Source organism: Oryx dammah, unplaced genomic scaffold (genome assembly GCF_014754425.2).
Source record: "Oryx dammah isolate SB20612 unplaced genomic scaffold, SCBI_Odam_1.1 HiC_scaffold_26, whole genome shotgun sequence".
Taxonomy (NCBI): Eukaryota; Metazoa; Chordata; class Mammalia; order Artiodactyla; family Bovidae; genus Oryx; species Oryx dammah.
This window is the reverse complement of record NW_024070210.1, coordinates 17,136,606-17,161,550: the sequence shown is the minus strand read 5'-3', so window position 1 is coordinate 17,161,550 and position 24,945 is coordinate 17,136,606. Positions and strand designations below refer to the sequence as shown.

Below are 24,945 nucleotides of genomic sequence, written 5' to 3'. Positions count from 1 at the left end.
ATGGAGAGGGACAGGAGATGATGGAGAGGGACAGGAGATGGTGGGGAAGAGCCAGGAGATGATGGAGAGGGACAGGAGATGGTGGGGAGGGATCAGGAGATGATGGAGAGGAGCCAGGAGATGATGGAGAGGGATAGGAGATGGTGGGGAGGGACAAGGAGATGATGGGGAGGAGCCAGGAGATGATGGAGAGGGACAGCAGATGGTGGAAAGGGACCAGGAGATGATGGGAAGAGACCAAGAGATGATGGGGAGGGACCAGAAGATGATGGGAAGGGACAGCAGATGGTGGGGAGGAGCCAGGAGATGATGGGGCTGGCACCCCATTCCTTACCTTGGCAATGTCCTTTCCTGACCATGATGTAGCCCTGGTCACACTCACAGTGGTAGGAACCCTCCGTGTTGGTGCACCGACCCCGGCTGCACACCCCTGGCTGCTCACACTCATCTATGTCTGTGAACACGCAGAAAAGTCTTGAGTTGGGGCCAGCCCTGCAGGGGGTCCTGGGGCATCCCCTCAGAGGCCAAGGTCAAGGATGCGCATAATGAGGCCCAGACAGGGAAGACGTCCTTCCCAGAGCCATGAACGGCAGGGGCTCCAAGGCCAAGTCAGACTGACCTAACTCAGGCCTCTGCAAACTCATGCATTCCCTTCTCCCAGGGAAGGTGGCTACTTTGGGAGCCCTTGGAGACCCTCACAGCTGTCTCCTCACTCCAGTGCAAGGGCTGGTCTTGAGGTCAGGTGGCAGTGGATATGCCACTATCCGAGGAGGCGACCAAAGTCCCCCTCTTGACCCCAATACATCCCCCAGAGCTCTGCTCCTAGAGTTCTTAGGGGCCTTCTCAAAGGTTAGTGAAGTCACTCAGTTGTGTCCAACTCTTTGTGACCCCATGGACTGTCGCATACCAGGCTCCTCCATCCATGGGATTTTCCAGCCAAGAGTACTGGAGTGGGTTACCATTTCCTTCTCCAGGGGATCGGCCCAACCCAGGGATTAAATCCTGGCCTCCCACATTGCAGGCAGATGCTTTACTGTCTGTCTGAGCCACCAGGGAAGCCCAAGGTTAGGGATTGGGATTCCCTGGTGATCCAGTGGTTAGGACTTGGTCCTTTCACTGCCAGGGGTGTAGGTTCAATCCCTGGTTGGGGAGCTAAGATCCTGCAAGCTGTGTGGAGCAGCCAAAAAAAAAAAAAAAAATTAGGAATTAAGCAGCCAGTGAGAGACAGTATCTTAGGCACCTGTGGATCTGTTCCCGTGGTTTCTTCTATTGTCCCAAAGCATAATGGGGCCCTATAATGGCTTGAAAGCCCAAGCCTGGTCGTGCCTTCCTCTTTAAGGCCCCACCAGGGTTCCCTGCTGCTCAGACTTCCTCAAAAGGCCTCACCACAGCCTTGCTGTGTTTGCCGATCCCCACTGGTCTAGCCTCTAAGCCTTCATTCACACAAATGCCTCTGCTTGGTTTGATGGCCAGTAGAAACTTGCTCCAATATCAAGGATGGATTCAGTTTATCAATTCTAGATGACTCTGGCCCATCTTTGCATGAAATGTTCCCTAGGTATCTCTAATTTTCTTAAAGAGATCTCTAGTCTTTCCCATTCTGTTGTTTCCCTCTATTTCTTTGCATTGATCACTGAGGAAGGCTTTCTTTTCTCTTCTTGCTATTCTTTGGAACTCTGCATTTAGATGCTTATGTCTTTCCTTTTCTCCTTTGCTTTTCACTTCTCTTCTTTTCAGAGCTATTTGTAAGGCCTCCCCAGACAGCCATTTTGCTTTTTTGCATTTCTTTTCCATGGGGATGGTCTTGATCCCCGTCTCCTGTACAATGTCCATAGTTCATCAGGCACTCTATCTATCAGAGCTAGTCCCTTAAATCTATTTCTCACTTCCACTGTATAATCATAAGGGATTTGATTTAGGTCATACGTGAATGGTTTAGTGGTTTCCCCTACTTTCTTCAATTTAAGTCTGAATTTGACAATAAGGAGTTCGTGATCTGAGCCACAGTCAGTTCCCGGTCTTGTTTTTGCTGACTATATAGAGCTTCTCCATCTTTGGCTGCAAAGAATATAATCAATCTGATTTTGGTGTTGACCATCTGGTAATGTCCATGTGTAGAGTCTTCTCTTGTGTTGTTGGAAGAGGGTGTTTGCTCTGATCAGTGCGTTCTCTTGGCAAAACTTTGTTAGGCTTTGCCCTGCTTCATTCTGTATTCCAAGGCCAAATTTGCCTGTTACTCCAGGTGTTTCTTGACTTCCTACTTTTGCATTCCAGTCCCCCATAATGAAAAGGACATCTTTTTTTGGGTGTTAGTTCTAAAAGGTCTTGTAGGTCTTCATAGAACCATTCAACTTCAGCTTCTTCAGCGTTACTGGTTGGGGCATAGACTTGGATTACTGTGATATTGAATGGTTTGCCTTGGAAATGAACAGAGATCATTCTGTTGTTTTTGAGATTGCATCCAAGTACTGCATTTTGGACTCTTTTGTTGACCATGATGAGATCAAATTGCCAACATCCACTAGATCATGGAAAAAGCAAGAGAGTTCCAGAAAAACATCTATTTCTGCTTTATTGACTATGCCAAAGCCTTTGACTGTGTGGATCACAATAAACTGTGGAAAATTCTGAAAGAGATGGGAATACCAGACTACCTGACCTGCCTCTTGAGAAACCTATATGCAGGTTGGGAAGCAACAGTTAGAACTGGACATGGAACAGCAGACTGGTTCCAAATAGGAAAAGTAGTACGTCAAGGCTGTATATTGTCACCCTGCTTATTTAACTTATATGCAGAGTACATCATGAGAAACGCTGGGCTGGAAGAAGCACAAGCTGGAATCAAGATTGCCGGGAGAAATATCAATAACCTCAGATATGCAGATGACACCACCCTTATGGCAGAAAGGGAAGAGAAACTAAAAAGCCTCCTGATGAAAGTGAAAGAGGAGAGTGAAAAAGTTGGCTTAAAGCTCAACATTCAGAAAACGAAGATCATGGCATATGGTCCCATCACTTCATGGGAAATAGATGGGGAAACAGTGGAAACAGTGTCAGACTTTATTTTGGGGGGCTCCAAAATCACTGCAGATGGTGACTGCAGCCATGAAATTAAAAGACGCTTACTCCTTGGAAGGAAAGTTATGACCAACCTAGAGAGCATATTGAAAAGCAGAGATATTACTTTGCCAACAAAGGTCTGTCTAGTCAAGGCTATGGTTTTTTCCAGTGGTCATGTATGGATGTGAGAGTTGGACTGTGAAGAAAGCTGAGTGCTGAAGAATTGATGCTTTTGAACTGTGGTGTTGGAGAAGACTCTTGAGAGTCCCTTGGACTGCAAGGAGATCCAACCAGTCCATCCTAAAGGAGATCAGTCCTGGGTGTTCTTTGGAAGGATTGATGGTAAAGCTGAAACTCCAGTACTTTGGACACCTCATGCGAAGAGTTGACTCATTGGAAAATACTCTGATCCTGGGAGGGATTGGGGGCAAGAGGAGAAGGGGACGACAGAGGAGGAGATGGCTGGATGGCATCACCAACTCGATGGACGTGAGTTTGAGTGAACTCCAGGAGTTGGTGATGGACAGGGAGGCCTGGCGTGCTGCGATTCATGGGGTCGCAGGGAGTTGGACACGACTGAGCAACTGAACTGAACTGAACTGAACTGATGGCTCTGGCCACCCCCCTCATTCCCTGCCCACCACAGTCAAATTAATAGAGGACTCGCCTTTTCCCCCCACCCCAACTCCCAGCAATGGTTCAATACTTCACAGAGGCTCTGTGCAGATGAGATAAGGTCATCCAGGTGAAGGGCTTAGCACAGCGCCTGCCCAGCACAAGGTGAGCGCTGAATTATTATTATTGTGCTCAGTCTCCAAGTCGTGTCCAACTCTCTGCGACCCTGTGGACTGTGGCCCGTCCATGGGCTCCTCTGTCCATGGGATTCTCCAGGCAAGAATACTGGAGTGGGTTGCCATTTCCTTCTCCAATTATTACTATTTCATTATTCTAGCACTAAACCTACTCGGTAAAACCCAAGCCCCTCTGCCTGGCATGTGAGCTCTCTCATGACCTGGCCCCTGCCTGGTTTTCTTATTGTGGTTCCTGCCTCCCACACACCTCCTAGCCTCAACAGCCACACAGAACCTGCTTCTGGGCTTCTGCCTGCTCTGCCTCCTTGCCTGGAGTGACTTCACACCCACCTGCTTGGCTGTCTCCTTTCCATCTCTCAGTGAGGCTGCCCTCACCCTTCCAACCCACAGGGCCCTTCCCGGGGTTCCCTTAGGGATGAGTAGGAATGAGTAACTGCTTCCCCCCACCCCCATGACTTCTGAGAATGTGCCTTATTATTCCCATGCCCTTAGTGCCTAGCCTAGAACCCCCAAAGTACCTATTGCATGAGTGGGATTATAAGCATTTGTCTTCAGACAGTGTTTTCATCTGAGCAATACCTCATAACACTTCAGTGCAGAGTGGAGTCACTAGCAGGAGGTGTAAAATGTGCACTCTGAGGCCCACGTCTGGAGGTTCTGACCCAGTAGTACTGGGGTGGGCCTAGGAACCTGCATTTTAATAGCTCTCCAGGCAATTCTGAAATAACTGGTCCTCACTTTGGGAAGATCTATTCCTAGTGGAAGAGGAAAGGAAACTTGCTAAAGGACTCACTAACTGCTAGGGCCAGGATGACTGCTGGATGAATAAGGCTGGGAAAACTGACTTGTTCTATGGAGAAAAATGGAAGTGGAAAAGACTCAGTCTTAACACCCATACAAGGATGGACTCCAGATGGATTAAAACATGTTGTAAGGGACTTCCCTGGAGATCCAGTGGCTAAGACTTCGAACTCCCAAAGTGAGAGGCCAGGGTTGGGTCCCTGATCAGGGAACTAGATCCCACACTCCACAACTAAGACCCAGCATAGCCAAATAAATAAAATACATAAGTAAATAAAATACATAACTAAGTAAATTTAAAAAACATGTCATGAAAGGCAAAACTGTAACTGTAATAAAGGAAGGTGTAGAATATATTTGTGACTTATACTGGGGAAGGAATTTTTACATAAATCCCTCAAAGCATAAAAATAAAGCAAAAAAGATAAATTTCTATACACCAGAACTAAGAATTTCTGTTCAAAAAAGGATAGGTGGGTAAGGTCAATGGGCAGAGAACAAGAGGTAAGAATTATCATATCTAAACCCAGGCAAGTATCTGGAATATATAAGGAACTCCTAAACAGCCACAAGGAAAAACAGGAATGACCACTGAATTGAGCAAAAGATGATGACAAGCAATTTCTAGGAAAGGAAACCCAACGGCTAACATATGAAGAGATGCTCATATTTACTAGTAAAGCAAATGTTATTTTAAATATTTAATTTAAATTATTATTTAATAATAATTATTGCTCAGTCATGTCTGACTCTTTGTTACCCTATGGACTGTAGCCCACCAGGCTCCTTTGTTCATGGGATTCTCCAGGCAAAAATGCTGGAGTGGATTGCCATTTTCTCCTCGGGTAGGGGGAATCTTCCTGTCCCAGGAATCGAACCTGGGTCTCCTGCATTGCAGGCGGATTCTTTACCGCTGAGCCATCGGGGAAGCTCAAATATTTAATAGTCAAATAATTTGTTCTCAAAATTGTAGTGGTTTCTGTTAATTAGATAAATTAATGAAATAATTTTAAATAAAAATATTTAAAATAAGGAGGATACTCTTTTATGAGAGCAGCAACATTTAGAAAATGGATGTTATTGGATGAGGCCTCATCAGGTGGCAGCCACGCCCTATTGGAGAAGCTCTGAGAGCTAAGCCTCCAGCCTCCTCCCACAGCTGGCAGGCTGGCAGAGACATCCAGACACCCGGGCTGGCATGTGGCAGGCCCCCTTGTCTGGGTCAGACCTGGTGATACCCTTCCCTGCAGCAGCCACTGCCTGTCCTGGGCCAGCACCTTGGGCTGGGCCTGCAGGGAGCAATGCCTCCGGCCCACAGCACTTGCCAAGGCTGCAAAGCCCACCAGAGAAGCCCCTTAGCCCCCAGGCCTCTGCCCTCGATAACTCCAGGCTGTTCTGAGCACTGCTGCTGAGTCACCTCCCTGAGAGGTGGCTGACCGCACCGCCGCCCTCTGCTCAGACCTCTGCTGGCTGCCACTGTCTGTGGGACGGCGACCAAGCACTTCAGCCTGGCGTGGGTTCCCGCCACTTCCTCCACATACCGGGCGCTCCTGTCACTCTGGATTTATCGTTACTCCCAGAGCGCGCCAGGCTTGTTCATGGCTCTGCCCTCTGCAGAAACGCTTCCCTTCCCCTGAAATACCCTCCGCTTCCTCTTTTCCTTCACCGTGTGTGTGTGTCTGCTTCCAGCTCAGCCACAGCTCTAGGTGTGAGGTCTCTGGGTGTTTCAATTCACCTCTCTGAGCCTCCGTTTGTTAAACTGTGAAATGGGGATAAGGGTTTCTACTGCATGGGGTTGGGTGGGATGATGAGCGTCACAAAATAAAGGACTCACAATGGTGCTGGCTCGTGAGAACAGCTCATTAAACGGTAGCTGTTATTATTCTGGCCCCACTCAAATATCCCTGTGGGAAACCTTCACACTTTCTTCCATACGGAACCAGTGCGTCCGCATTCCACAGTGCCAGAGTCCACGCCTTACTCAGTGCAGTACCCCTAGAGCTCACACGGCTTGGGGCCAGAACCAGAAACGCGAGTCCTGAGGACAGCAGGGCCATTCTCCAGGTGAAGGATTCCGACTGGGTTATGAGTCTTATGGCACTGCTTGGAAACCACTGCATCCTACTCTCTGTAAATTCGTTAGTGAAAATGTAAGCGGAGTGTTTCACATGTGGTATAAATGCTGCATATTAAAGGGCCTTTGTTGGAAGCATCCTTGTCCAGAGGCCCCATGCACAGCTTCCCAGGGAAGCTTAAAGCTTGTAGGCATCTCCCAGCAAAGGTGCCCCTGCTCCCCAGGCTGCCCGGAGTCCCAGTTGGTGTCCTCACGGGTCACCCTCTGTACCCAACGGGAAAGAAACTGCTTGTCACTCAGAATTTGGGGACCTGGATGCTCGTCTTCATCTCTAGCCATGTCCCTGGGTTTCCCCTCATACTCCTGGCTTCCGTCACAGTTCCCTGGAGTGTTGGTGAATATTTTGTTGCCTTTCAGATTCACACCCCTCCATCTGGTCTCAGCAACTTCAGCCTCAGTGTAGGCTGCTCCCTCCCAGGTCCAAGTCTGAGCCCTGGTCTCAGTTCCTGCAGTCCCCCCATTCCCCACACTGCAGTACTGTGACTAGGTGCTGCAAATGCCTGGACCCTCCTCCACCCAAACACCACCCGTGGGGTCCCGTACCCCTCCCAGGGGCAAGGGCGGCTCAGCTTACCTTGGCATTCCTGTGTGGCCCCCGAGGCGGCCAGCTTGTAGCCAGGGTAGCAGAAGCAGGAGTAGGAGCCCACACGGTTGACACAGCGTCCCCTTCCCTTGCAGGGGTCCCTCAGACACTCATTGTCATCTGAGCAGAGGGAGATGGGGCGGGCAGTCAGGGAGGCCCTCCTCTGGGTACCTGTGGGCCACTTGCTATGCCAAGGGCTGGATAGGGGATGGTGCTGTGGGGCAAGGAGGGGCTGAGGGAGCAGAGGAGACTGGGGAGACGAAAAATCTCTGAGCCTGGGAACCTTGACGTCTGTCCATCGGGCTCATTCAGGAACTAAGGGCCTGGGGCAGCGGCCCCGCACCCCCTCTCTGCCCTGTGTCCCTCTTCCCCGGGGCCCCGTGATCATTTCCTTTCTCCTTCAAGGCACAGCGGATGTGTCTCCCTTGTATAAAATACCAGGGGAGTGGATCAGGCCCGCTCTGGATTATTTACGTGTTGTGCCTCCAAACCTTTCCCCCAGGGATGGCCGCGGTGGAGGCAGCAGGTCAGGCTTCCGTCTGCCATGCAGACCGCAAGATGACCAGTCTGAGGGGTGGTTGATCTCAGAGCCGAGGGCGCCAAGTAAAAGGAGTTCTTTACTGGGGTGGCTTCCCACTCTCCTGAAGACTCCTCAGATGGTCCTTCCAGAGACCAGCCTCCCCAAGGTTAAGGCTAGCTTTGTCCACGGGGACTGTGGCTCCTCTGCCCATCAACCACACAGCACTGCTTGGACTTTCGGTTGCCTTGGCCTCTGGACTGGCCCCCAGCCCTGCCCCCACCCACCCCAGCCACCGCGTGAGCCCCGGCCGCCCGCATGGACACCTGTGCAGTAAGCCTGGCTGGGGTGCAGCCGGTAGCCGGGGCTGCAGATGCATCTGTGCCCATCCGGGAGGTTCACGCAGGTGCCCGGGCCACAGATGTTGGTGGCCCCGGCAGCACATCTGTCAATGCCTGTGGGAGACAGCACAGCTGAGGCTGTGGCGGCATGGGGCCGGGTGAGCGCAGGAGCCTCACCCCAGCCTTGGCTGGGCCCTCCCACATCCACGTGCAGCGAGGCCTTGTATAAGACCCCACGCACGGCCCCTCTTCCCAGGGACCCGAGCCCTACCAGGACGGAGCGTGCAGTAGCGCATCCTTCTGACCGAGACCCAGGGGTTCCAGTAACCTGTGTCCTACGTCCCAGCAAAGGGCCTCCGCCCCTGAGGCCCCCAGGCTGACCTCACCCTGAATACAGGGTCCGTTCTCACCCAGAGCGAGGGCTTCCCTCCCCTGGTACACCTTGCCCAGTTTCTCCCAGACAGGCAGACAGATCTGGTGAGTAGGGTCTTGGGAAAACTGCCAGGCAATGAGGGTAGAGGTGGGCTGGGGCCAGCTAAGCAGGGCCTTGAATGCCACATTAAGACAAGCTGGTAAGAAAGGAGGTCATGGGAGTTGGGGTATGATCAGAGCCATCTCAGGAAGACCATGCCTCTCATATACCACCTTGATCAGAAAGGCAGGAAGGTGGCAGATGGATTGGGGTGGGAGGGGAGGCACAGGGGCCCCGAGAAACCCACTGAAATGAGTTAAACAAGGACTGCCCTGGGTGGTGGTAGTGGGGTAGAAAGTGGGAGGTGGATACTGAATTCAGAAACAGTTTTGAGACTCACCAGGACTCAGGGCTGAGGCTGCATGGAAGGCAGAGATTATACCTCGTTTGAACCTGTGTCCTTAACACTAGGAAAGTAGCTGGCACTCAAAGCATGCTGAATGAACAGATGACTGAGTGAATGAGAGAGGCTTTCACAGTAGGTCTCAGCCTGAAGCCTACACAGCCAGGCTCCCTGCCCTGCCCCACAGCACTGAGGAAACCCCGGAGACCCCAGGGAATGGGCCGGGACGTGCCGGTGTTGGCGCATAACGGGGCTTCTCAGTGTTTGCTAGGCTGAACTTAGCTGAATGCCCACACTGGCCTGTGTGTGAGGCTGCCCTGCCCCTGGCCTGGCTCCGAGTCTGTGTCAGCCTGGGGGCTCAGGAGGACCCCCAGCCAGGAGCTATGTGTCCTCCCCGAGAGGTAAGGCTGGGGACGGCACGCGGGGGAAGGGGCCAGGAGAAAGGTTCTGGACTGTGTGTGTGTGGGGTTGTGTCCCCACAAAGCTGACGCCCCAGCTCTGCCCCTGAACCCAGCTCATCTTGCCTGCTGAGTGGTGGGGGGCCTAGGACACTCCCTGGAGCAGTGCACTGAGCCCAGGGAAGAGGGGTCCTGGGGGGGCAGCAGGGATGTCCCGGTTCAGGCCTAGGAAGGCCAAACTCCCAGCCCAATCACTCTCTGGACTGTTCCCTCAACCTGCAGGGTCTCTCGCTTTGCTGAAGGAAATACCCCTCACCCCAAGGTGACCTCAGTCTATGAGGTTAAAAGCAGCAAGGCCCTGACGAGGGCACTCGCGGGGGTACACACGTGAGCACACATGTGGACATACACACGTGTTAGCACATACACACATATGAGTACACAAGTGAGCACACACATGTGAGCACATACACACATGTGAGCAGACGCACAAGAGCACATATGCACGTGTGAGCACACACATGTGAGTGCACACATGAGCATACACGCGTGAGCACATACACACATAAGCGTGCACACACGAGCACACACACACACATGAGCACACACACGAGTACACACAAGAGCACATACACATGTGAGCACACACGAGCACACACGTGAGCACATACACATACACGAGCACACACACGAGCACATATGCACATGTGAGCACACACACATGTGAGCACACACACACGTGAGCACACATGTGAGCAGGGAGCAGCTGTGCCAGCACCGGCCCTGCTTCTCTGGAACCAAGTCCCCAGACAAGGAGGCTTTGAGGAGGGCGCATTCCAGAGCAAGGTGGGTATGCCAGGGCTCTCCCCCGCACCACACCCCCTCACCACGGCAGCGGCCAGAGCCAGGGACACAAGCTCCCAGGCAGCCAAACAACTTTAGACATAGAACCACTTTTCCTCCTGAAAGTCGGCCCTCCCCATGGACAGGAGGCTGCCCGCCACCAGGGCACTCAGCCGACTCAGGGTCAACAGCCTGGAAGAGTCAGGATCCTGGAGGCCCCACGGGTGCCCCTTCCTGGAGAGGGTTCTCCTGGAAGGCGAACTCTCCCTTCTCTCTCTCCTGCCTGGCTTGACTGGTGCTCCAGATGGGACTCCTCCCGCCACTAGGGGCACCCCGTGCCCTCTGTGGGATGCAGCTGGGGGTGCTGACTCCGGCAGGAGTCTCTGAGCACTGTGCATCTGGGGGGAGAGCCGGGAGCACCTTGAGGGGCTGCTGCACGTACCTGAGGGCGCCGGGGTCACCAGCACGTCGGTGGGGGCAGTCACTTGTGCTTCTTCCCTAGCCTCCGGGATCCCCTGTTCAGGCACTGATGGCGTTGGTCTTCCCAGGGCACCTCCTGTGGAGGGAAGAGGGGTGGGGGTGCAGGTGGGCCTGGGCCCCTGGGCTGCCCACTTTCCTACCTCCCGGACAGCATTCCCTCCAGCGATGCCAGGCAGTGCCCTTCCCTGCCCCCTGCCGTCAGACTCTGAGAACAAGGGCTGGAGCCTGGGCGGGTCATCCCCTCTGCCTCCTAATCTCCTCAAACTCCGCTTGGCTCCAAACAATCAGAGACTAGTCTGATTCTCCGCGTCGCAGGGGAGGAGGCAGAGGCTCACGGGAACAGCCACTCATCCACGGCCCCTAGCTTGTTGGAGACAAGCCGAAGCCTGGCCTACTTCAGCTTTCTCCTTCTGCTTGCAAAACACTTTAGAGTTACAGAGCTCTGCCTCAAACACCAACATCTCACCTGCCTTAAGAGGCAGCGGGGCAGGCATTCGTGTCCACCTCACAGCAGAGGAAGCTGAAGCTGACTTCTGAACAGTGTCCTGTTCCCAGCCAACCAGCTGGGCTCTTTGGAGCTCTAACCATCTCCTGATGGGCTCTGCAAAGCTCTAACCATCTCCTGAGAGAAGGCAGGCCTGGGAGCAGGGCCCTCTGGACCTGACCTGCCCCTGCTTCAGCCAGCTCTTCCTCTTTGGTCTCTTTTATTCCTCTTTGGCTCCTTTTGGCCTCAGCACCACGAAGAGCAGACCGAGTGCTGCGGCTGGGGAGGTATTCACAAGGCATGGCAGCGTCTTTCAGTGACCTTCTAACACCTTAGGTGTACAGAGCTCCCAGGAAAAGCGTTCACCTCTGACATCACCCGCAACCTCACCTGATCCGAGCCTCTGGCATCAGCTCACGTGTACTATCGCTACTCCTAGTTAAAGTCTTTCCTTCCTTCCCTTTGTTTCCTGGGCACCACTAGGAGGAGGCACTCACCTGGGACCCAGGTGGATAGCTGGGTAACGCCGGTTGTCACCTGCACAGAAACGGGAGAAGGTGTCTCACTGCCTGGAGAATCCCATGGACAGAGGAGCCTGGTGGGCTACAGTCCATGGGGTCACCTGACTGAAGTGACTTAGCACACAGTTCTAGACCTCATATGCTGTGATGAAAGTCTGAGGAACAGCCAGGACTAACAGGACACATTCCTGCTCTCTTTCTGAAGGGCCCCCCCCGCCGACCTTCTCAAATGACACAACTTGCACGGTAGCTGCCGGAAAAACCAGAGCTGCGATTATTAGTTCTTTCAGGGTAGAACTGGGTCTTGGGATCAACTCTCCCACTTTGGCTTCTCTGTAAGTAAAATCCTGCGTACACTGGATCGTTCTCCCTTCCCTCCCTCATGTGACATTGCCCTGCAGCCTCAGGGCTACCAGGTTCCGGTCTCTGCCACCTTTTCCCAGCTCTTTGGTGGGATGACGCACTTACCTGGCCGGCCTGAGAGTCGCCTGGGGAGGAAAGGTGAGAGCGTGAGCTCAGGGAGGCCACGTATGGCTGCCTGCTCCCACCCCCCACGGCCAGGGCTGGTTCTCTCTGTGACCTCCCTACTTTGTCCACAGCAGGCCCGGTGGCAGAGATAGCTCTGACTCGTCTTACCTGCCCCTGCCACCCTTCCAGGACTGGCCAGCCCAGATCCCAGGATCCCCGTGCTGGGGGGCCTACAAGGCGGTCAGTTGGCTAGAGGACACCTCTGGCTTTCCTTGAATGATCCTGGCGACAGGAGGCCCACCCACTCTGGGCCAGTCCGCCCTTTTTGTCCTCTGCAACCCTCTTTGAGCTGCTGCCTCCTCCCTTCCAAGCCTCTGGGCCATACAGGGCTGCTCCAGGCTCCAGGGCAATGCGACAGTTCCAGGAAGAGGGGATTGCTCCTGGCCAGCATCCAGTTACCATGGTGACTGGGGCTCTGCCTGACTGCCCTGTCGGTCTGTTCCTGGTTCGCAGAGCACTTTGTTCGTCACATAGCTCTCCCTGTCCTAACGCGTCCTTGGACTCCATGCTACCAGTAACCCAAGTGTGCCCTCAGCATGGTTTCCCAGGGCACCTACCAGGGGTGCCGCAAGCCCCATATCTTTCCAGCCCTACGCCTCCTGGGCCCAAGGCAGTTGAGCTGGAGCCAGTGCTCTGACTCTAAGGCCACGGGCGGGGATCTGAAGCCCCGAGATTCCCAGGATGCATAGGACAGCTCCTCCAGGGGCCAGCCCCAGCCCCAGAAGCGGCAGGGCAGGGGAGGGAAAGGCAGGGGCAGCGGTGGTTGAGGGGGTGGTGCTATGGACCCCCACCAGCAGCTCTCTGGGACATGGGCACCTCTTGACCCCAAAGGAGCAGGTGCGGCCTTTCCATCAGGTCAGGCCATGAGAGCAGGTTCCCAAGGTCGGGCTGCGTTTCCAACTCCCTTTCCTAACGCCCCCGAGGTGGGACGCCACGGGCCCAGGATAAACACCCCACTTCTCTCTGAGGTGCTGTAACCTGAGGGGGCGGGGAAGCCCTCAGACCTCCTCCCCAAACCAGATACCCTTGTCGGGGACGGTCTCGGCCTCCACCCAGGTGCCGGTGGCCGCCCGCAGTGGCTGCCTCTCTGCTGGCCCGGGCAGGGTCCCGTTGCGCTTCGGGCTGCGCTCCCTCGAGGGCCGGGCCAGTTCCTCCTCCTCAGCTTTCCTCATGGACAGGCGGATGTCTGAGCTCGAGTAGGTGTAGCCATGGCCCGCAGGGCAGATCTCCCTGAAGGCCTCTGCGAGTTCAAGGGTCAGAGGACCAGCTGAGGGGGTGCTGTTCCCACGGGAATCCAGGGCCCTCCTTTCCCTCCCTCCTAGAGGGGCAAGGCAATGTGGCAGCGAGGAAGGAGGGGCCCCAGGTTGGGTTAAGGAGTTGGTCAGGGAGGAGGACTCAGGGTCTCTGGCCTTAGGTTAGGTCCAGGGTTGGGGGACAGTAGCTACTGGCATGGAGGAAGCAGCTCAGTGGCCAGGGCCGAGAAGGGGACAGAGGGTTACCTGTGCCAGGCAGGGGGCATTTCTCACACAGGCTGCCCCAGGCTTTGCCCACTCGGCTGCAGCAGCATATCTGCTTGGTGATCCTCTGGGCCAAAGGCAGGGCGCAGGTGCCGGGCCCCAGCAGCCGGTAGCACAACCCCTGCTGCATGGAGACGGCCTTGTCCGCTGCAACGGGCACAGCGGCAGGTGAGGGTGGGCAGGAGGGGGTGGGTCACTAGGTATGGCAGCAGGTGGGGCTGGGCAGGTGATGGGTGGCAGGTGGGGGTGGACAGGTAGCCAGCGGGAGGGGAAAGGCAGAGGATGGTGCAGTGGCCGGCCACACGGGCTCAGATCGGCCAGGCCTGTGTCTTGGTCTGGAAGCTGGGGCCCTGAAAGTGCTCACAGAACGTGAGGAAGAGGGGCTGCAGGGATGCTTCAGCCCCTCCTCAGGTTATCTGTTTGAGAGGCCTGGGCGCCCACCCTCACGTGGGCGAGCAGAGAGCAGGGAAGGGGATGTGCCTGCTTGTCTCAGATTCTCAGTTGACAAAAGCCATCCTGGGGGGCCCACGGTGTGCCCTGAGGGCCACAGGGTCTCCCTGGGTAGCTGAGTCGAGGTGAGAACCAGTGGACTGATGGGGAGCTTGGAGGACGGGGGCCCTGCCTTGGCCATCTTCGCAGCCCAGGCAACCGGGGTGGTGTCTGGTGCACGCGGGTGCTCAGTCAATGCTCGCTGATGGACAGATGGAGGGCTAGATCCATGAATCAAAATCCCATGGACAGGTGATGGGTGGCAAAAATCCCAGGGCCTGAATGAATGTGAGCCACTCAGGGCTCAGAAAATAACAGCCGGGGCCATCTCTGCCTCCCTGCCTGGAGGGTCTCTTTCCAGCATTGATACATTAGTGACTGTGAACTCTTCCTGACATGTTCTCCCAACTCTGTATCCCCTCATCCTTTGCTGTCTCCTCTGGGGACATGGGATGCTGGGTCCAGTCTCTCCCTTGCAAGGGTGCTCCCTCTTGTGAGGGTGGTGCTCGAGTCTGTTTGTCTTGTGGTCTCCCAGACCCAGGACTTGGCAGTTCACAGACTGAGGGCTTGGCCAGCCACAGGGAGCTTTGTTGAGCCTTGGGTGGCCAACCTGAGCTGGGTTGCTACTTTGCAGAGTCCAGTCGAGACTGGTTTTATTCAGTCCTGGTCAGGCCTCCCTGGTCTGGGCTGTGATGTCAGTTCTGCCATGGGGAGTGGCAAACGGAGGTGGGAGGTGGAGGGGGGGCCATGGGCAGGTGACTGCTAGCCTGGGCCTCTCCCAGCTGGAAACCACAGAGGTCCCTGGAAACAGCTGCCTGAGTGTACACACAGGCACACACACAGACACGATGCTGAGATGACTAGTGACACGTCCGTGCTCACGGACACAGAGCACATCCAGACACAGGGACCACGGGATTTATGGAAAGGCCCTGGGGCTGGCAGGCTCTTTCTATGATGGGCAGGCTCTTTAAGAAAGGTCTGCAGCAAAGGGCCCAGGCAGCTAGGCTCAGGCACTGGAAGAGGCAGCCACAGCTCAGCGAGATATCACAGCAACGCACATCTCCCCAAAGCAGATGAGGCAACAGATGGGACAGCAATGATTAGAGAGAAACAGAGGAGGTAGAAAATCCCAAACTGCAAAGCCTTCAAAGAAATGCCTGAAGCCAAAAGAGAAGCAGTGACTGTCTCCATCCCAGTAGGACGAAGCAGAGGGGGTTTGTTGGGGCCCAGTCCTAGGTGGAGAGGCAGCCTGGGGTCTGGGAGCATTTTTGCTCTCAGCCTGGCCTGTGGACCCCGAGGGTCCCATCTTGTTCCCCAGGACCCCCACCCTGGCCCCTCCCTGCACTCACACACACAGCGGCTCCTGGATGGATCCAGTAGGAGGCCGGGTCTGCAGGTACAAAGGTAGCTGCCCCTTGTGTTCACACACTCTGAGTCCTCGCACAGGCCCAGCGTCAGGCACTCGTTGACATCTGTGGGGATCAGGGAGATGACCAGGGGCCCACCCCACCCCACCCACTCGTGATGGAGGGGAGGAACCCAGGCAGAGCTCTGCTACAATTCTCCAAGTAGAAGAACAGCAATAAGAGAGCTGTTTACTCAATGTGATCCCTCTCGCTGGGCCTCAATTTCTCCTTTGTAAAGTGGGGATAATAGTAGTAACTACCATGTAGTCCCATTAGGGGGATAAAATTAGATAAACACTGCAAATCACTGGGTCCAGGAACTGGTGATTATGGTCATAATGTTAAGAGCTAGTGTTCATTGAGTACCTAGCACGCCAGGGACCACACCAGCTGGTTTGCATATGATGTGTGTGTGTGTGTGTGTGTGTGTGTATGTGCACGCTCAGTCCATCAGTTGTGTCTGGCTCTTTGTGACCCCATGGATTGGAGCCCACCAGGCTCCTCTGTCCCTGGGATTCTCCAGGCAAGAATACTGCAGTGGGTTGCCGCTTCCTACTCCAGGGGATCTTGCTGACCCAAGGATCAAACCCACGTCTCCTGCATTGGCAGGCAGATTCTTTACCACTGTGCCACCTGGGAAGCCTTTGCGTATGATATCTTATTTACTTCTCACAATTCTATCAAGTAGGTCCACATGGCCTCATTTTACAAGTGAGGAAATTGAGGCTCCAGGAGTGATTTGCCCAAAGTCACTCAGCTAATAAGTGGCATCCTGGGAAGTAACAAGGAGCAGATAAGGGGAGAGGTGGCTTGGAGGGTGGAGAATGGTACCCAGTACCTCCTATTCAGTCTTCCTGGACACACCCTGAATCATCTCTGCGGGACCCAAGATCCAAGGGTCGTGTCCATAGTGAGAAGCTGCAGGATGGGGGACCTCAGCAAGGAAGAAGAGGTGAGAGGCTGGAGGCAGGCAGTGGGAGGAGGGCAGGGGAAATCCCAACCCTCACACTCCAAGATGTCAGGAGCCCTCCTGGTGATGGCACCTTTGTTGACGACGGTGGACATGGAAGATCTATGATGGGCACCCAGCTCCAGGACCTGCAGGTAACACTTGGCAGCCCAGAGCCACCTGCTTGCCCACAGGCTTTTGGGTGAGTAGGCACTGGGCACAGCAATAAAGATGCTGAAAGATGACCCAGCTTGGGCACCAAGGGGAGCTACTCCTTGCTGGATGTTCTTTTGGGGGAGGGAGAGATGAGAAGGGAACTGATCCTCCAGGCTGCGTTTGCCTCCAGACTGTGGACAGAGTGACATCTAAACACAAATCTGAGTTGCCTCCCGTCTGCTTGAGAAGCTTCTGGGCTCCCCATCACCTCCTAGAGGGAGTCTCTAGTATCCAAGGGAGTGAGAGTCCTGGTATCCAAGGCTCTCCACCATTTTCCAAAAGCCTGTGGCTGAACCGATGGCTCTGATAAGACCCTGGGATGCCTATGTAATCCCCTGTGGATACACTGGCGGTACTGCAGCCAGCCCAAACTGCTTCTTGGCTCATGCTGGTCCCTCAGCCTGGAATCCCCGTGTCCCTTTTTAGTTGGCCAACCCTCTACTTCCCAGGTGGCGCTTGTAGTAAAGAATCTGCCTGCCAATGCAGGAGACCCAAGAGATGCAGGTTCAATCCCTGGGTCAGGCAGATCCACTGGAGGAGGAAATGGCAATCCACTCCAGTATTCTTGCCTGGAGAATCCCATGGACAGAGAACCCTGGCGAGCTACTGTTCACAGGGTTGCAAAGAGTCAGAGACGACTGAAGTGACAGCATACAGCAGAGCACACTCGTTTTTAAAGTCTAGGTCAGGTATCATCGCATTGCGGGCAGTTTCTTTGCCAGCTGAGCCAGGAGGGAAGCCCAAGAATACTGGAGTGGGTAGCCTATCCTTTCTCCAGAGGATCTTCCCGACCTAGGAATCAAACCGGGGTCTCCTGCATTGCAGGCAGATTATTTACCAACTGAGCTATCAGGGAAGCCCAGTATCACCTGGAGCCCTCCCTGATCTTTCAGTCTGGAAAGGATGCCAAAGCACCCAGTGCCGCCTCCTCTCGAGAGCACTTCTCTCATTGTGTGAAGTTGTTAAGGCATCTGCCTTCACCTGGGACAGCAGCTGTGTCTCGTCCATCACTGTGAACTAACGCCTAGTGCAATGCATGTAGCTTATAGCAATACCCACTACTGCCTGCGGAAGTAGGCGACAAGGATGTAGATAATAGGGGCGAGTTCCTACAGGTGCAGAGATGAGGGGTCCCATCCCAGACAGGGAGATTGCCGCCACAGACATGGGTAGGAGGAGGTTTCAGGGGCAGGGTCTCCTGGGGAGGGCCCCTCGGCAGCTCAGTGGAAGAAAGGTAGCGAGCCCATCTGGGATCCTGGGAATCACTTTAACCCTGCAGACCGGGAGACCTGCCAGGCAGAGAGGCCACTGGGGATGGTTTAGATATGAGCAGCCCCACTGCATTCTCTAAGGGCAAAAATACTAACTTCTCTGCACACCCACTGGCCATGAGGTCCTTGCTTCATTGCTCCTGAGGGAGGCAGATCCCCTGGGCTGGGTTGGATCAAAGGCCTCTCCTTTTGCCTGGTCCAGGCACCAGTTCTTATCCATGGGCTGGAAATCCCCACAGGCAGAGATAGCCCAGACTCCTCTCACCTGAAGAAGCCTCCAGGGGAGGGGACCTAGGAGGCCATCTGAGTCAATCTCCTGCCTTTAATCTGGCTTCACCCAAAACAAACCATACAGACAGCAATTTGTCCAGTTCCCCAAAGGGCATCTGTCTCAACCCCAGGAGCCGCCCAGGGGCTGGCAGGCCCAGCTCACATCATACCTCTTGCCAGACCCACTGCCAACAAGGGCTCCCTGCTCAGAGCCATGGCTGAGCGCCCCCCTTCCCATTCTTTGGTCCTGAGGCGCCCCTGGGCCTTGTCCGTCTGGAGGGGTCTCTAATGCAGAACATCCAGGCCTCAGCTGGTTTCACAGAGCCTGCCAGCCAGGCCAGCCAGGCCCGGGGACTGTGCTTCAGGGTCTCCTTCCCCCGGGCCCCACCTCTGCCTGTGCCTGCCCCACTCCAGGAAGGAGGCCTGAGAAGCTGAGGGGCTTTGCTGGGAAAAGTCCACAAAGATCCCATCTTTGCAGACTGACTTGATCTCCCACCCTGGAGTCCGAAGTCCTCCTGTTCCAGGGAGAGCAGCCCAGGGGGAAATGGATATGTGGGGATAGCACCCTGAGTTGCCGCACCACACAGCCCTAGATCTGGGTGGGGGGCAGGGGAGAAGGAGCGGAGGGGACAGTTTGGCTCCCAGGCCCTCGCTCAGCTTGCACCATCACTACCCTCTGACTTCCTTAGGCCCTGGAGCTGGCAGCCACCTCCCGCCCCTCCCCAAGCTGGGGCTTACTGGACAGTGAAGACCACTCAGACAGCCACTACGTCTATCACGGGGAAGAGTCTCTCTGCATACCTCTGTCATCTCGGCTCCCCAAGCCCAGCCCTGGGCCTGGTCATCCTTACCTTCGCAGTGAGTGAGGTTCAGTCTCTTGTACCCCTGGGGACACTCCAGCTGGCCATTTTCAATCACTGGGGAGGCTAAGGAGTGAAGATAAAGACAGGTTTCAGTGGAGGGCCCTTGGGCTCCTCTGTCACCCATGCTGGGAAGTGGGGCACAGTCTGGATGTCCAGCCCACCCTGCAGCTATGAGGCCCCAGGCCATCATCCTGGGCAGCTGTGCCTCCTTGGCCAAAATCCTTTCCCTGGCTCTCACCAGGCTACTCTCAGCGCACCTTGCTATGACTAAAAATGATACTAAGTGACTATATATCTTGTATATAGTTATAATATTAGATACAGTTTATATTATATGATATCAATGTTGTAAAACATGTGATTGAACAAGTTTTATTCAGTTTTTACTTTCTGTTTGTGAAGTAATTATAGAGTTGTAGGAAGTTGCAAAAGATAGTACAGAGGTCCCGTGCATCCATCACCCACTTTCTCCTAATGGCTGCATCTTACACAACTATAGTTATTTTGTTAGTGTTTAAACATCTGGATATGACAATTCACAGTCGGGTTCTAAGTTCAGTTTCTTTTGATGTTTAATTTTAATGCTGCCATTCACAGCATTACCTGAGACAAGGAATCTCAGATAGAGATGGAAGACGTTCACCGTTGGTTGCACTTACAAAACCATGATATTCATTCAGTCACACTTGCCAACTGTGTGATGCAATTTCAACCATGTTGACATTTGGTTAGTAGTTTCATGTTCCCTAAGGTCAGTTAGTTACGCTGACAAATTCAAAAAAGTTAGAAAACCCGTTCTCAAGTTTTTCAGGGATGCAAATGAGCAGATTTACAGCAACAAATCACACGATGATGGGATTGTTTCCAACATCCATCTTCAAAAGTCTCTCTCCCATCACGACTTGTTTGGAAAGCATCCCTGCTTGAAGATTATAGTGAACAAAACTGGGCAGCAGTCTGAGTCCAGATGGACCAACCAGGCAATAGCTCTTAGTACTTTGGTGCTGATAACTCCTATATTGATTTCACAACATTCCCCTTTACTTTAAAGAGAGAGAGAAAAGAAGTGTGCATTAAAAAATAAAAAAATTGACATCTAATAGAAACAGAGAGAAAAAAAAAAAGAGAGAAAACATCTCCACTACCTTGGAGGGACAGATTTATATGTCAACCTCCAAAGAAGTCTTTGAAGATGTTTTAATTTAATTTTTTTTTCTTCAAAAGCACTAGCAGATGGTATACTGCTGACAGCTACCTGTCACCAAAGGTAAAGGCAACAAATATGGAGCATATATCTTTTTGTTTTAAAAAACAAAAACAAAGAAGAGCTCATGTTTCAGTTCGATAATTTCCTTGTCAAGTCGTAGCCACTAATTCTGAAGGGTACAGGGATTCTACAGATACTATTGCAACATGAAGTTCTGTAAAGATACCATCATACTTTTAATGTCTTGTTTTATAAAGTTAACAGTGTGATGACTTCCTGTGGCAACGTATCTTCTCCTAGCTCGGACTCCTTTGTGGAAATAGCTTGCCTATGAAGGTTGTGGCGAGGGGACATTACAAACAGCCTTCTTCAGCTCCATTACCTTGCTGGTCCTAACATCAACTGAGCTTATAGAGTTATTGAGTAAATGTTATCTTTATTCAAGAAGTCATATACATTGAGAATATAGGTCCTCTATCTTCCATATAGATTCAGCCTTTAGTGGCTTACACAATAGATAGTTCTTCATATATTTATTGTTGAAATAGATTCTTGCAAGTACCAAGAGAGGCATTCGGAATACCTATTCAGTTCAGTTCAGTCTCTCAGTCGTGTCCGACTCTTTGTGACCCCATGAATCACAGCACTCCAGGCCTCCCTGTCCATCACCAACTCCCGGAGTTCACTCAAACTCATGTCCTTCGAGTCGGTGATGCCATCCAGCCATCTCATCCTCTGTCGTCCACTTCTCCTCCTGCCCCCAATCCCTCCCAGCATCAGGGTCTTTTCCAATGAGTCAACTCTTTGCATGAGGTGGCCAAAGTACTGGAGTTTCAGCTTCAGCATCAGTCCTTCCGATTAACACCCGGGACTGATCTCCTTTAGGATGGACTGGTTGGACCTCCTTGCAATCCAGGATACCTTCATCCAATTGTACAGCAAAGTGTGCACTCACTCGGTATTCTTTTTGTTTTTGTTTTTGGTATGTGGGATCTTAGTTTCCTGACCAGGGATCAAACCCATGCCCCTGCACTGAGAGCTCAAAGTCGCCACCACTGGACTTCCAGAGAAGTCCCCTGGTGTTTTAAAATGTTTTTCTAATCAAGATAGATTTTAGTCCATCATTAGCTGTTATCTCTGGGCACATTACACACTGAAGGTAGGGTTTGATATTAGCTGTATGCTAGATATAAGCTGTATTTTCATATAGCCTTCTTGATCTTCTGACTCCTGGGGTCCATTTTGGGTCCCATGTGAGAGGCCGTTGTTACTTTTACCTTGGAATATGGCTAATGACCTGTCAGAGGAGAATCGTCAGCCTTGCATTTTTAAATGATTGCAATTATTCATATTATCTCAAATCCTGTTTCTTTGCAAGAATGTTTTAGAGTCACTTCTCCATTTGGTGAGGGTTGCTTTAGTTAACTAAGTCACTTCAGTCGGTCCGACTCTGTACGACCCGATAGACGGCAGTCCACCAGGCTCCCCTGTCCCTGGGATTCTCCAGGCAAGAATACTGGAGTGGGTTGCCATTTTCTTCTCCAATGCATGAAAGTGAAAAGCGAAAGTGAAGTCACTCAGTCGTGCCCGACTCTTAGTGACCCCATGGACTGCAGCCCACCAGGCTCCTCCGTCCATGGGATTTTCCAGGCAAGAGTACTGGAGTGGGGTGCCATTGCCTTCTCCGAACAGCCAACCACCTAACTGAAAAAACCCACAAGCGGAACACTGTCGCGCGGTCCGTGTTGTGATACCAAAGACAAACACGAGGAGGCGCTGTGTTTCCCTGGAAGGCCCACTCTTGCCCGAGGATGCTTGGAACTGCCTGACATAGAGATCAAGTGAAGCCATAAATGAGTAAAACTTCATTTTCTTTTTTTTTAAGGTTAAAGGATTGTAAATTGAAGTTGTAATATATATATATACATATGTATACATATTTGCCACAAACGGTCTTCCCCAGGCTTTGCATGTCGTCATCCACGTGGGGGAAACAGCCTCAAAGGCCGCAGGGCAGAGATAAGCAAGGGATCTGGAAACGCTGCCGACGTTGAGAAGATGGATGGGGGTGAGGCTGGGAAATGTGAGCGTCTGGCCTGGCGCCTGGTGGCAAGAACTGAGGACAGGGAGGAGGAAGAGCACGAGGGGAAGCTGTTTGGGGAAACTCGAAAAGCAAGCTGATTTATGAGGAGCAGAAGGTGGGAAGGAATGGCGCGAGGCGGATGCCAGGGGGCCGGGAACATCTGGACGGCGCGTCGGAGGCTGGAGCCCTTCGGCGCATATGGTCCCGTCTCTCACAATAATCCCGCGAGGCAGGGGTCATTAGCGCCAGTTAACAGATTAGGAAGGACGGTGAAGCTCAGAGGGGGCTGAGTCAGGGTTGCAACCAAGCTTCTGGCTGGCTGTGAAGGGTGCTTCCCCCACCCCGAGAGGAGGAAGCGGGGAGCCAGGAGGCCAGGGCAGTAAGCTGGTGCCCGGAGGGAGAAATTAGGCAGAACTTTAACAAAGGATTGTAAATTGAAGTTGTAATACATATATACATATGTATACATATTTGTCACAAACTTTGTGCTTCTTTAACAAACAGGACAGGGGTGTCGGAGAGCTAGGCTCAGAGGAAGGGTGGACCCAGCTGTGGCACCCGCAGGAAACTCTGTGAACCCGGGGAACTTGTGAACTGAGAGCAGCTGGGCTCTTTCATGAGTCTGGAAACACATGCTTTTCCTGTAAAGCGCTTTCCTCCCGACAGGACTCTGCCCTCTCACTGGCCTGAAGAGAAACCGTTGACTGGACAACCCTTGGCTGGGGCAGGCTTCTATAGAGAAATGCCGAAGCCAGTGTTCCTGGTGAAATGCCCACTTTAGCAGGAACCTCAGCACCTCTCCTCACACCTCACAGAGGCCATGTCATCAATAAGGGGCTGCTTCCCAGCTTCTGTAAGGACAAGTGCAGCATCCAATCCAGAAAAATCTACTTATATCTCTTTGAGGGAAAGAAAACAAAGTTCAGATGACCATGTAGAAGGGAGAGACCCTGGCTTGGGATGAGAATGCAGCACCCATCCACGGCTCTGGGTGAGTTTTTGGCATTGATGGGGTAGGGCGGGTATCACCAGGCACATCTCTCAAGTGCTCCCAACGCACACGGGCCTCCCCTCATCATAGCGATTAAATGTGCTGTCGCTGCCTGTTTGCTTGTCCATCTCCCCTGATAAACTGTAAGCTCTTTATCAAGCTCCCCTGACAAAGTATAAGCTCTGTGAGGACAGGGACCTTACCTTCTCTGTCATTGCTACGTCTCTGGAAACATGCCCAGCACATGGAACAATACAGGCACTCAATCAAAATGGAATGAATAATATAATAGCAAGCATTAAAAAGGCTCGTGGGCTTCCCTGGTAGCTCAGCTGGTAAAGAATCTGCCTGCAATGCAGGATACCCTGGTTCGATTCCTGGCTCGGGAAGATCCCATGGAGAAGGGATAGGCTGCCCACTCTAGTAGTCTTGGGCTTTCCTGGTGGCTCAGTTGGTAAAGAAACTGCCTGCAATGTGGGAGACCTGGGTTTGACCCTTGAGTTGGGACGATCCCCTGGAGGAGGGCATGGCAACCCACTCCAGGATTCTTGCCTGGAGAATCCCCATGGACAGAAGGGCCTGGTGGACTACAGTCCATGGGGTTGCAAAGAGTCGGACATGACTGACACAGCACAGCAAAATATCTTGTACTATGGGCTAGGCCCTTTTATAAAGACTTTACAGGTAATAACTTATTTAATCCTAATAACAGCCCTTGGAGATACTAATCTTATCCTCAACTCCCAGATGAGCAAACTGAGGCATAAAGAGGTTAAGACACATGCCCAAGGTCACCCAGTTGGTGAATGGAACTGGGATTATGAATCTGCCTCCAGAAGACAAATTCTGAACCATCCCTCTACTAACTACAAATGAATGGATGAATTCATGAATTCATGACAAGCCTTAGGAGTTGTCTAGGACAAGAATACTAGGGTCCAGAGGCCATAGGGTGATACCTGCCCAGAAGGAGACGTATCACGCTTCCTGGGACCTCCTCCTCTTTAAGAACAAGGGATCAAGAGAGTGAATGAGAAAAAAAGGCGGAGTCATCCTGAAGGAGGCCAGAGGAATTCATCAGATGCTGGGGAATTAATCAGATCCTTGGCAAATGCTCCACAATATGTACAACGGGAGAATCATATAGAATTGATAAAGGACACAGTGAAGACCCTCTGCTCCTCCCATGGCCCCTCAGCCAGATCAAGATAAAACCAGGGTCAGAGAGCAGAGGACTTGTGGATCTGGAAAGACAGAGTGCTGAGCTGAGATTCCCATGGGTGTTTCAAAGAGGCTCTTGCAGAGTGGCCTTGCAGTCAGGACCTTGACCTGAGAAGCAAAAGCAGCTGCTGAGGGGTCAGCT

General features: G+C 52.8%; 1 protein-coding gene across 2 annotated transcripts in view; it reads right to left on the bottom strand.

Moving 5' to 3' along the window:
* The window catches only part of LTBP2 (latent transforming growth factor beta binding protein 2), a 111,410-nt gene that overhangs the window by 19,911 nt on the left and 66,554 nt on the right, over positions 1–24,945 (bottom strand). For both annotated transcript variants that reach the window (XM_040226098.1, XM_040226097.1), the window contains 10 exons: positions 19,290–19,364; positions 15,676–15,798; positions 13,817–13,981; positions 13,342–13,557; positions 12,258–12,277; positions 11,766–11,805; positions 10,747–10,860; positions 8,234–8,362; positions 7,382–7,510; positions 335–454 (listed from right to left, as the gene is read on the bottom strand). In XM_040226098.1, the coding sequence (XP_040082032.1) occupies positions 335–454; positions 7,382–7,510; positions 8,234–8,362; positions 10,747–10,860; positions 11,766–11,805; positions 12,258–12,277; positions 13,342–13,557; positions 13,817–13,981; positions 15,676–15,798; positions 19,290–19,364 (1,131 nt within the window). The remainder of the gene's footprint in view (positions 1–334; positions 455–7,381; positions 7,511–8,233; positions 8,363–10,746; positions 10,861–11,765; positions 11,806–12,257; positions 12,278–13,341; positions 13,558–13,816; positions 13,982–15,675; positions 15,799–19,289; positions 19,365–24,945) is intronic.